Source organism: Cygnus olor, chromosome 1 (genome assembly GCF_009769625.2).
Source record: "Cygnus olor isolate bCygOlo1 chromosome 1, bCygOlo1.pri.v2, whole genome shotgun sequence".
Lineage (NCBI taxonomy): Eukaryota > Metazoa > Chordata > Aves > Anseriformes > Anatidae > Cygnus > Cygnus olor.
In genome coordinates this window covers 51,831,060-51,843,619 of record NC_049169.1, presented here as the reverse complement: position 1 = coordinate 51,843,619, position 12,560 = coordinate 51,831,060, and the positions used below count along the sequence as shown (strand labels likewise).

At 32.5% G+C, this 12,560-nt stretch overlaps 1 protein-coding gene across 3 annotated transcripts in view; it reads left to right on the top strand.

Moving 5' to 3' along the window:
• LRRIQ1 (leucine rich repeats and IQ motif containing 1) overlaps positions 1-12,560 on the top strand; it is a 109,831-nt gene that overhangs the window by 58,546 nt on the left and 38,725 nt on the right. For all 3 annotated transcript variants that reach the window (XM_040558306.1, XM_040558298.1, XM_040558314.1), the window contains exon 22: positions 7,893-7,994. In XM_040558306.1, the coding sequence (XP_040414240.1) occupies positions 7,893-7,994 (102 nt within the window). The remainder of the gene's footprint in view (positions 1-7,892; positions 7,995-12,560) is intronic.

Below are 12,560 nucleotides of genomic sequence, written 5' to 3'. Positions count from 1 at the left end.
TCAAGAGATAAGAATTATTCTAGTGATGTAATATAATGATGTAATTCTTAAATCTCAAAATAGACTTTCTCTTTTAAGAAGTTTCCTTGCCCATAAGTAAACATTTATTTAAAGGTGGACTGTGATTCAGTGAAAACAAATCACACTTTAAGTATCCATAAAGACCTCAATTTGTTTCACGAATAAAAAAATCAGATTTTTAAAAACTCTGTGGTGGATTTTCAAATGAGCATTTGACAGCTATATTAGAGAGAAACGTTTCTTTTTCCTCATGTATCTCCTTTTCTAGTTGTGGAATATTTATTTCTGTATTCTGTGTTTCTTATGTTCTTATTTTGGTGGAATCAGGTTAAAATTATTGATTTAGGCTAGTTTTGATTGTATTTGCTAGGACTAAAATTTTGTCCTTAAAATAAAATTTGTGTAGTGTTATTCACATCTCCATAACTAGCTTGTTTGATTGTGCAAGAACTACTTATGAAAATGGCAGTTTGATACATATGAAATGAAATAGTATTTTTTTGTTTTTAAATATTCACTAGAGAAATAAATAGTACTTATGCAGCTTTTTGCAATTGTCTTTTGGTTCTTCTCAGATTCTTCTTATGTCAATGAACCTTTCTTAGAATATGCTACAATACATACACAATACATTACGATATGCTATTACAAATGTCAGTGGACTGTGTTAAGAACAATAATTAATACAATACCACTACTATAAGAAATGCTGAAATATTTAAGAGCCTGGATGACAATAGCACTGAACTCTAAATTAATAATCATGTTAAATGTCCTTTGGAAGGTGTACTTTTATTTATGTTTATTTTTTTAAGTGTTCATTTATTTGTTAAAACTTTATCAGAAGCTACAGGTATTTTTTCCTCTTTTGTATAGCTGCAAATCTCTTCTGTGTTTGGTTTTGAAAGTACATTTTGCTCTTGGAAGGGAAAAGGTTCAGCATACAAATAAAGTTATTAAAAGTGTTTCTTTGTACATTTTTTACAGTTTAAATATCATGCCTAAGACTAATTAGATAAAAACAAATCCAGTTTAAAAAAAATGCAATGAACAAGCCATACTTTATTGCTATGGAAAGTGAAAAAAAAATTGATAAAAATTTAAAATGATTCTATTTAAATCTTGAGAGCTTCCCATGATACCTTGCCACTTTAACCTAAAAAAAAAAAAATAGTAGTGAATATGTGGTGTGCAGATGAGTTTCTGACGTGTTCCACTTGGTGGCCTGTGTATAATTTTTTTAATGAAAATAGCTTATTAGGTTAAATCATCTTTTCTCCATATGCTCTCTGGTTTATGTTAGTAGTAATTAATCCGGTCATAAATGTTTGATTGACCAGAGCAAATTTACTATCCTATTTTTGTTGTAATTTGTGTGTTTTGAATATGTTTACTTTCACTTTGTTCAGATTATTCAGTATGGCATGTGTTGAATTTTTTAATGTATCACTTGTAATATTCTCAAAGTGTACCAATAGTGTTGGAAAAAAATTAAAAAAAAAAATTTTTCATAATGTTCTTATATGTTCAAATATTCTCTTTCTGACACAAACTCATAAGGGATTTTTTTTGTGTATTACATCTAGCACAAAAAATAACCTCTTTATATTATTTTCCTGTACAGAATTCTCTGACAGTCATTAAAATAACATTCTTTTTCTCAGATAAGCAGGAAGTGTAATTTCTAGAACCAGGAAACATGTCTGAAATGTTGCACACTCAAGCCCTTTTCAATACAAAGATTACCAATCCAACCATTCTTTGTCATACAGCACACTAACTTGTTTGGTCAGTAAGGATCAAATAGGATATTATCAATTAAAACAAGTATTTTTATCTTAAAGTGATGCTAAAACTCAGCTATTACACTAGAAAATGATCCTGATGGGACAATCCCATGTGAGAAGGATCTCCACATATACAGTTATGTTTTACATCAACTACCTCTTCTGAAGCAGTGAGAGCAGGGAGCATCATAGTCTCATGGAGAGTCTGGGGACTTTACAAAGGTAGAGTAGATACACCTTATCCTTAAGCTAGACAGCTCTAGATCAGGAAATTTCCAATATTTCCTGATAAATGGCATCTTATCAGCTTCATCTGCTCTGAAGTGAGCTTCTTCCTTATTGAAGCTTCATATTAAATCTTGTGGGTTTTCTTATTATTATTATTAATTCTGTTCTTTCTTTTGAATTTACAGTTCTTCTGTGTTATATCACAATCGTTTGCTTCTTAGCTTTCTGATTAAAAATTCTTAAAGGTATTTGAAGGTATATTCAAAGGTAAATGGTAATGACAGTAAAATAACTTTGTTAGCAATATAGATTTCCTACACTCTAAAAAATAGGTAACCAGAACTCACTTAAGTGTGAATTAAAAGGTAAAAAGGCAATTTTCCATGCAATATCCATTTACTAGTATATATGTTTGGCTCAAAAGCAAAATTTGAAGTTCAGAGAAAAGCAAAAATTTATCAACTAATAACAAATAAACTTATAGCTTTTATGCACAGATTTTAGGATCATTCCACACATCTTTTAAGTGTGATTGAGCTCTTCTGTGGTAATGATCTTATTAATTGCAGCTGATCTATCAGATGCTGATAGATTTTGTAGGAATACACGGCCTGTCGGAGCGTGTTGTCTGATTCCAAATGCCATCAAACTCCTTTGCCTGAAATTCACAAATGCAATGTATTGAATTAGTCTCCATTCAATGTGTTTTGCCATTCCTCTTTAATATGGCCAGATATCTGCTAGTTTGAAACTTAAATCAGACAGTCATGAACAACTCGGACTCTGAACATCCTCAGGTGTGGGTATTTATTCCTTTATCCTGGTAATTTTCCATCTTCTCGTAGTAGAACAGTGCTAAACACAATGGGATTCATTTGGTTAATTATAGAAGTTCACATCTGCTTTCCTTTTTGGAAACAAATAGCCACATTAAAGACTGTTAATTTCCTTCCAAATCAGCATTCAAAAATAGGCTACTTGAATCTCACTGTGAAAGAATTTATAATTCTCCACTGTCTATACACAAAACCTAGAGTGACTGGATGGAATACACAGTCTAAACTGTAGAGATGTAAAAGTAGCTGAGAAGTATCTTACCTCATATGTCTGGCAATGCACCTTTTCAGTAATGAAAAAATAAGAATACTAGCAAGTGCACTGAATCCTGTGGTTTGTATTACAAGGAAGAGCTTAAAGTAGCCTAACCTTACAATAGGGAGTGATTCAGGCAATGATTATATTACAGTAGGCCTGTCCCAACAACTAATGGCTTTAAGGCCTGTTATACCCTAATCCACTACAGTTATGTATGCTTGTTTGTGTAGTTAAATAAAGTTGTGACCTGTGTTTTAACCATACCAAATGTAGACTGTGTCTACTTCAACTACTTTTACTCTACAGTAATGTAATACAAAAAGTGTGGGCAAGAAACTAGAAATTTTGCAGCCAAGTAAAACTGGTATGATGTCAAAAATATTCCTGTTTATCATGGGTGCATAAAATTCTAAAGAAATTCTAATGAAAAATGTAAATGTAGCAGACATTAATGGACTTCACTGTGATTAAAAAATCTCTAATAACAACTGTAGCTTCCTAAAAGTGCATTAGCACAGCAGTACAGAATTTCTTGCTTAACTTTGAATTTCTGTGGTTATGTGCATTTTGTATTAGCTTCTGAATGTTAACTTCTTTTTCTTTTAAGATAGCTGGAAGCCTTGTCTGGTTTTCAACTTGTCACTACTACAGTGCCGTATTAATTTTTGTTTAACCTTTCCCTCTCCAAAGGAAAACTCTCTTGGGAGAGACTGACAGCATGATATGATAATTCTTGCTGTCATATAGGTATTAAAAAAAAAAAAGCAAAAAGCAGCTGAAGCATGCCTTGACTCCCAGAACAAGAGAAAAATTATTAAGATATTTCATAGAGGTTAGCAAATATTTTTTTATTTCTAGTTTAGAATTTAAGACAGCAATGCAATACCAATACAAAACAAACAAACAAAACAACAACCAACCACCACAAAAACACAAAGCCCACAGCCCCAAAACAGATGAACTGATTGTACAACATAATTTGTTGAATTAACAACGATCAAAATAAAAACCTACAGGATATTATTATTCCTTGTTACACATTAAGTAAATGGCCATTGATCTATATTTTCCTAGTAGCAGAAGGAAAGCTACTTTTGTTATTGCTTTGTGTTCCATGTAGCAGAATAATCTGGGAACTCCAAACAGGGATGAGAATCCCATTGTTCTAATTTCCGTTCAGTTATGGAACAAAATGTGGTCTTTCTTCCAAGTGAATTTACAAATTGAATTATCTCATATCTGTCACTGTGCTACTTTGATTTATCAACTCTTTTAAAGTTGGCACAGATACATGTTTTTGTTTTTCTAATTACAGATATTGCACAACAAAAAATGAAAGACAAACATTTATTTTTTTCAGTTTAACATATTATCATGAAGTTGTTTAGCAAATATGGTGCCAGATCAGGCAGTAACTATTCCTTCCATATTGTTTCTATAACATTTCTTGGGTTTGTCCAACTTATCTTCTGTATTTGGAGTCTGCCAAGCAATGTGCATTAAATTACATCCTTGGTTCTTAGATTGCCAGCACAGATCATTGTCTAATAAGCCACATTTAAATGAGTGTGCCAGAATCCAAGAAGATGTTTGTATGATTTTGAACTATTGGACTCTTTCACAGTTCTCTGTGAAATCTAAAACATTTGATTGCTTGTCACCAAAGCATACATACAGTTCATTTCCCTGTCTCTCTCAAAGACTGAAAAGTACTGGTATTATAAACTAATCTTTATAATATTGCCTACATTTGGATCTAGGTAGAGAAAAAAACTCATTTTTAATAACAAAAGAGCTGTAGGCAATAGTTGAGGTGATCCAGGTAGGTACAAATTCAAGTAGTCTGGCACTGTGTTAAATCCCAGCAGATTACTTAATCATTTTGCAAAGACGTGAAGATAAATCTTGTGACAGAAATCTCCTAGTAGAATAATTTCTATCATATCCCTCTCTTCCCAGGGGAGGGGAGGGGAGGGGAGGAGAGGAGAGGAGAGGAGACATTTTTAAAACATATTGGAACAACTTCAGTAACCCACATAGGAAAATAGTGTGCCTTTGCAGAAATTATTTTGTTACTTGAAAATAGTTTGGAAATCTTCAATTATATTTTGTCTTAAGAGGTTCTAATCAATTTTAACACTTTGTCTTTGGTTTTCCATTGAAGAAAGACAGTTGTTGATGTTATTGCAACTACCTTTGTAAGTCAGAAGTATTTTTGTCAACTCTGTATCTGATCGACATTGTATCATGAGTGTTAGAAAAATTGTAGTAACAAAAAAATATTTTGTATACTTTCATCTATGTATAGTGCTCATACAGCCATGTATCTTGCAAGTATAGAAAACACAATAGTAATTTATAGTTTAGTTACAATATATTTTTCACTTTTGTTATTTAAAAATTCAGATAGAACTTTTAAAATGCAGTATATTATTATTTCAAGATATTTTCATCGCACATCTTACTGTGATCTATTTCCCCACACATTTGCTCCCCTGAAGAACACCAGGTTATGACAATTTTATTTTTTATTTGAGAGGCATGCCAACATAGACATACGTAGTCCATCTACATGAAATGAATGCATCTACAGACCTGATAATCCACTTCATAAATCATTCTAATAATGTACCTTTAAAATTAATGGAGCTAATCATTATTTACTGTGCTTCTTCAGTTATTTCACTGAACTTATATCTGATATAGTTAGTAAAAGTGGAGGAAAATGACTTCAAATCTGGCATCCTCTGGATTGATCTGGAAAGATGAGGGATTTTCTCCTAGACAACTGGAGATAACAAATGTAAGGTGTTGCTGATTCTGCCTTGGAAAGAAGACATGGACTAAATTACTTCCATCCATATTTTCCATTATTCTTTGATTAGTCCAGTTTGCTGATTGATGAAAGGTTAGCACCATCAAGAGCATTCAGTCAACCAAAAGTTGCTACAATGTGGACTGAACAATACCATCATTTTTTGACATGTTTTGTCAATGCATTATCTCTAAAAGTGTCTATACCCCCATTAGAGTTCTTATGCAGGCTTATAAGGTAAAGATGTAGTATGTCTCCATCTTCATTATTTGTGTCAAGAGAGCAATTTTCTGAAGGAAAAAAAAAAAGTGGAACTCTCCACTTTTTTAAAGGAGCATTTTTAAAAAAGGATCTCTTTGTTATGTTACTTTGTAACTGAAATGTGTACTAGAAATGCAGAGATCTGTTCAAAACCAACTTTTTTAGTAGTTGTTAAATTTCATAAGAAACTGACTTAACAGAGCATTCCAATTCTTTATTTCCATAAATAAGGAAACAAAAAACAAACCAAAACAAAACAAAACACTGTTGACTTTGCTGCAGTATTATGGGCCATGATATATCCATATAGAGATGCTCTTATAACCTCTCTCAATAAACATGGATGGTCTGCTACAAGGTCATCCAAGTAACGAGCTCAAAATGGAGCATCAGATATAATTAGTCTTGTAAATTTATTCTGTCTGAATGCTCTTTCAGTCTTCCCATCTCCTCTGGTTTCCTGCTCTCTCTTCTGGCAGTGTCTCACATATTCAGTTTTGCTACGTTTGCATTCTTAGTGAAAATTTAGATCCTTTCCTTACCATGTCTACTTCTTGCTTAATTCTGTTGCTAGGCTTTCCCTCATTGTTGTTATGTTCTAGTCTTTTTGAAAGTTTGCAGTCAACTTTGTAGACAAATTACTTCAACCTCATTGTTTCTCAGATAGTATGGAGTGTGTATTTGTCTGCTTGTGCTATTGTCTTCTTTTAACCATTTGAAACATTTTTCTTTCATTTTTCCTTTGCCTTTCTGTCACTCATGTCATGCACAGTGTCATACCTACAAAACCTTATATGCTTTTGCTCTGCTTTTCTTCTCAGTCCTATTTTTTCTTACTTTTTTTTTTCTTGAACTGATTTCTCCTGCTCAGCATAGAATTTTCACATTCTTTATAAACCACTGTTTCCCTTAAACTCTTACTTTCTCTCAATGTCAAGCAAACAATTCTAACTTCACATAAGAAATTCATGAAAGTTGCCTTTCCTCATATGTGTGATTTTGCATTACTTCAGCTTTTGTTAAATACTCTTTTTATATTTTTACAGTTTAGGAACCTGTATTGTTTGAATTTATATACATTCTGTGCTCAACTTTGCAACATTTTCAAAATAACACATGAAACTAATCAAGATTTTGTTCTGTGTCATATAGATGAGCCTATAGACTTTTGGAGTCTTTATTTTGGTAAGGAGAGGACATGGAAGAGAGTTGGTTTATTATCTGCTAGTTTAGCCTCAAAAAATAAACTAATAAACTGTCTCATGTTTAGGTGCAAATAATGTTTTTAGCTGCAAATAACTTGATTTGAATGCTTATGAAAAAAAACTTCTAGAAACAATCCTTGGCATATACTCTGTTAATATTTCTGATTGAGTTTCAAGCTTTAAAAATAGATTTTTAAAATATTTTGTGCAAAAATATGCTGTAGAATTTATTTTAGTTTGGAGATGAGCTAGCTAGCTAAATAATGATCAATGGTGTTAAAAACCTGAAGAATAGTGACTGTGCTTCTCAGTTGCACATGTATTTATGTTTCTTTATTTTAGAAAATGTAATCCTTTGTGAATATAAAACCTACTTTTAAAGGTCTTTTCACTTATTAAGTGGCTAAAAGGTGAAAAACTGCTTGAAGGAATGAATGAGCCAGGTCTGACCTTTGATTTTAACTTGTTCTTGTCGTCTAGACCCAGCTGTGCGCCTGGCGTTGTTCAAAAACAATGAAAATAAACGTCTCCATGTGAAACCACCAAGGAAGACATGGCCTGCAAATGCTGGTTGCTTTGAAGGTATGAAAAAGAATTTCACTTTGTCTGTATGCATATAAGCATATATATCTCCTAGTGTCTTTTAAGCAAGCCTACTTGAAATGTACAACAATGTGAAGAAATTGAAGCAGGCAGGAGTTTAAGGTCCTTATCTGTTCCTCAGTGTCTCAAGTTACAGCAGTGAAGCTTTTCAATTTAAATTCATTTGAGGGGGTGTGCTCCTTGAGATTAATTCATAATGAACTGGTGCCTAATTTATTTTTTTATTATTATTTTTATTAATTTACTTTCGAGAACATATAAGCATGCCACAGAAGTATAAAATAGCTAGAATAAAATTTTTAAGTGAAATATCAATTCAAATTCTTCATTTCAGAGTCACCTTTTCTCAAACTACCTATTAATTCCTGATGATTGATAACATTATTTAAAGGAATTTACTTTAATAAATATTCCCTAAAAATCCAACATTTGACAGAATACAAGAAAAAAAAACAACAAAAACTTCAGCATGCAAATATAAGATTCCAAAAGTCCATAAATACTGTTTAAGTTCTTTTACTGTTGAGATTGATGGTAAAACTCTCCTTGATTTCAATATGGGTAGGATAAGGCCAAGTTTGACTATTTAAAATACCTTTGAGCATCTCTGGAGGCGTTTTTTTAGACTATTTTAGTTCCTTTTGCAACTCAATGTTCAACTGTGCTCAGAAAGCTGTCACCTCTGTCATTGTATCTTTTTCAATGACATAGCCATACAATGTCTCATCATTCCCAACCCCACAAGGTAAAAGAAAAAATGATAATACTCCATTAACATTGTCTAAATGGTAATAGAAGTTAGAACTTTACTTAGGCAGGTGTGCAATTGAGCCGAGTATACCTGAACTGGAATCTTGTCAATTAACGTAGCCATATGCAAGTCCAAATTTGCCTCACATTCATGAGTCCATGCTCAGATTTGGCTGGAAGCAATTCTTGGGCAATTCTGAAGGGGAAAAATGAGTTTGCACATATGTTTGCCTTGCATTCAAGCTCACCGTCTCTGGGGGTGTTCAAGGAAAGATTGCACCTGGCGCTTAGGGACATGGTTTAGTGGGGGACATTTGTAGTAGGGTGATGGTTGGACCAGATGATCTTGAAGGTCTCTTCCAACCTTAATGATTCTATGATTGTACGAATTTACGTAGAATATGAAGAGTCTGTGTATATGGTGCCTTATTTAGTATTTCCATTTTATCGTATCTGTTCCAGTGGCATATCCTCATATGCCACCATATGCAAAAGTCACCATATGCTGAATAAATAGGACATACAGACTGCCTGGAAACAAACAAACAAACAAACAAAAACATGGATGTCCAAAGCCTAGAAGCAGTAGTGTGACTGTTCAAAGCCATATCAAAGAGAGAAACTTAGTCTCAGGCTCAGTACCCTGAAGTCAGTGCAGGTTTAGCCTACCTTTCCTGCCACTGGTTTATCTGTTTCTGCCTTTAGATATTTGGTTCATTGTGGAAAGCCAGTGTATGTATGCAAAATATTATTGAAATTTACATCAAAATGCAAGCACTGTAGTGGCATGCTTTGTTTTTCATGTCAAGGAAGATTGTACTCCTTTGGCCAGCTAATAAACATTATTTTTTTGTCAGTAACTTTATGTTGGGAGCTTACATGCAATCTGCAGAGCCTTCAAGAAGACAAGCAATGCTATTCTGCTTGATCAGAATATAAAATTGTTCTTCTACCTGAGGTATTGGTACTATAGATGGTATGGCCAGAAAACACTAGGTTGTGAATTAGAATCAAGGGTGCAGCACAGGGTGTTTACTAATATGTAGATGCTGTCAACCTGAGATACTGTCGACCAGAATTCAAAGCTTCTAAATTTAAAATTTGGATAACATTCTGTATGTTATCCACTATCCACCTGCATGGTGATTTCAGAGTTGTGTTACCAGTCATTTCTGCCCTCATTCACAGAAAAACTTGTTTCCTATTTCCCCTCTCACACCTTTTGACCATTTCTTCCTCTCTTGCCGGGAAAAAATTGCCTTGTGTCAGTTCCAGAGTGAGAGTTATTTCTGTAACAAGAAGTTGGAATGATTTTACTCTGTATCCATAAATCTTGTGGACAACGTATTCTAAATCAAGAGAGAATACAGACCAGTTCATTGCATGGTGGAAATAAACTTCCTGTATTTAAACCCTTTTACCTTTACAGACAGGTAGCTAGTACTCTGGCAGAACTCCACTCCATCTCCTTCATAAATTACTAAACAAATATATATATATTTAAAAAAAAAAAAGTTTCCCACTTTATTTCTTTAAAGAGGGAAATGAGAGGAGAAACCTTAGCATCAATAGTAAGTACACATGTGTTATCTGTTAAATAGCAGAATCACTACTTTTGAAAGGGGATGCCCTCGGAAGTGAAACAATTAGAACAGTTTTAGGTTTTCAAACTGGAACACATCATGGTAATGAATATTTAGGAGGTAATCTAGTTAAAGTGTAGGATGAATGTCTTTCGTCTTCATTGTATCTTCAGTTTGTGTTTAACTATACAAATGGAAAAAAAAAAAGAATTAAAAAGAGAAGGTATAAAGTAAAGGGTAGAAAGCAATGAGCTTAATATCTGATTTTTATGTGCAAAGAGTCTTTATGGCTTAATTAAACAGTAGGTATCATTTATATTTTCTTATACATTATCTTGAGGAAGTAATTAAAATATCAGCTGCAAATAAAACTATTGTATTTGTACAGGTATGATTTTCTGATGTTTATTGTTTTAGACATTAATGAATGGTATACACTTATTAGACAATGGGAATATAGCAAATGAAAACCTAGGTGTTGTCTGAATATGAATCTATTGAACGTAAAGAGAAAACCTTGTAATTAAATAATGTCATCCTCTCCTGAACTTATTAAAATGAATCAATTCTGAGATAAAGGATATGTTCTATCATAATTTGCCTTGTCATCCAGCCTACAGGGTTGTATAATATACCTGCAATATCTAAACATAGTGAAGATACAGTGTTGATGTGTAATATGCAACATTCTTGGCTTCAAATGAAATGAATAACTGTTTAATTATCTTTTTTTTTATATATATTTCTAGAGAGTATTTTCAAGAACTAAATTTTCATTCTCCAAATCTTGATACAGACAAGATGTTATTAAACCTAAAATATAGTGATGCTATATGAACGATTTTAAACAGGCTTTCTGATTGTTCACAGTATGTTGATAATTTATGTATATTCTTCTTATATTTTTTTAATTAAAAATATATATGCAGGAGCTTTAGTTTTAAGTCTCTTGTTTATTTCTCACTTCAAATATAATTTTGATTTCTGAGAAAATAATAACAATAGATGAAAGAAATAACCGTATAGACTTATTTGGCTAAAGTTCTACAAAATAGGCTTGAAGAATTATTTCTTTATGAAGATCATCCTGTTTCAAAAATCAGGAGGAACTGATATGCAAAATAAATGTTGACATCCAATTTTGAAAACTTGTGGAAAGCTTTGATCCCATGGGACAATTCATATCTTTAATTTGACATAGGCATTGCAGGAAAACAGCATGGTTGAAGAGATATATGAAAATACATCTTTCAAAACTTGAGTGACATCATACATTTTTATTAAATTTTGGAAGTCCTCATGTTTTGCTCATAGATGTTATGATAATTCCAAAAGGGGACCATTATTTCACATTTGAGTCCAATAGCACACAAGTTAGTCAGAGACAAACTGCTTTGCATTATATGCTTCATCAGCACATAAGGAAATGTTCCTACAGACAATATACAATTTGAAAATACAGGCAACATGTGAAGGCGCAGGCCATGGGATGGTAATTAAATGTGTTTATATGTATGTGTGTAGATGTATGTATGCATTAATATATGTACATACATGTGTTTATACGCACGCATATATTCTGAATATAAATAGATATGAGTTGAATAGTGTAGTAAATTATTAACAATTACTCTTTAATATCATTTGCAGTATCAACATGCATTTTGTAATGTGATTGCTTTCTCTCAAGCTACTGTTTCAGTTTCTTTAAAATTAATTTATTGTATGTAGTCATACAGATTTGTGAAAACTTCTATTTAAATAAATAGCATTTATGGGCCATAGTTACATATTGTGACATTAGCTTCATTAGGTTATAATGTAAGTCACGGAACATGCGAGTGTGCTTACTATTTCTCTTAAGAAACTATGTCTTGATCAAAAAAAAAAATAATGACTTGATATACTGAAAACCTCATTTCCAATGATTTGGTGGACATTTCCTGGGATTGTATGTATTACATTGCTTCTTTTGGTGTGATGGGGTTAAGCTTCCAGCCAGGTTGTTAAGTTTCAGTTAGCACCAGTTAGCTGATTAAAAAAATACATGCCTGTTTACTATTGTGATGAACATGCTTGGGTATTTTTGTATATTTTTTTTTATAATAACATTTCAAAGATCTCAAAATTGTGGAAAAGATACAAGGAACACAGAAAATGTTCATCATTTCCTATCTTGCAGCAAAACATATTTTTAGAAAGCTTTCTAACT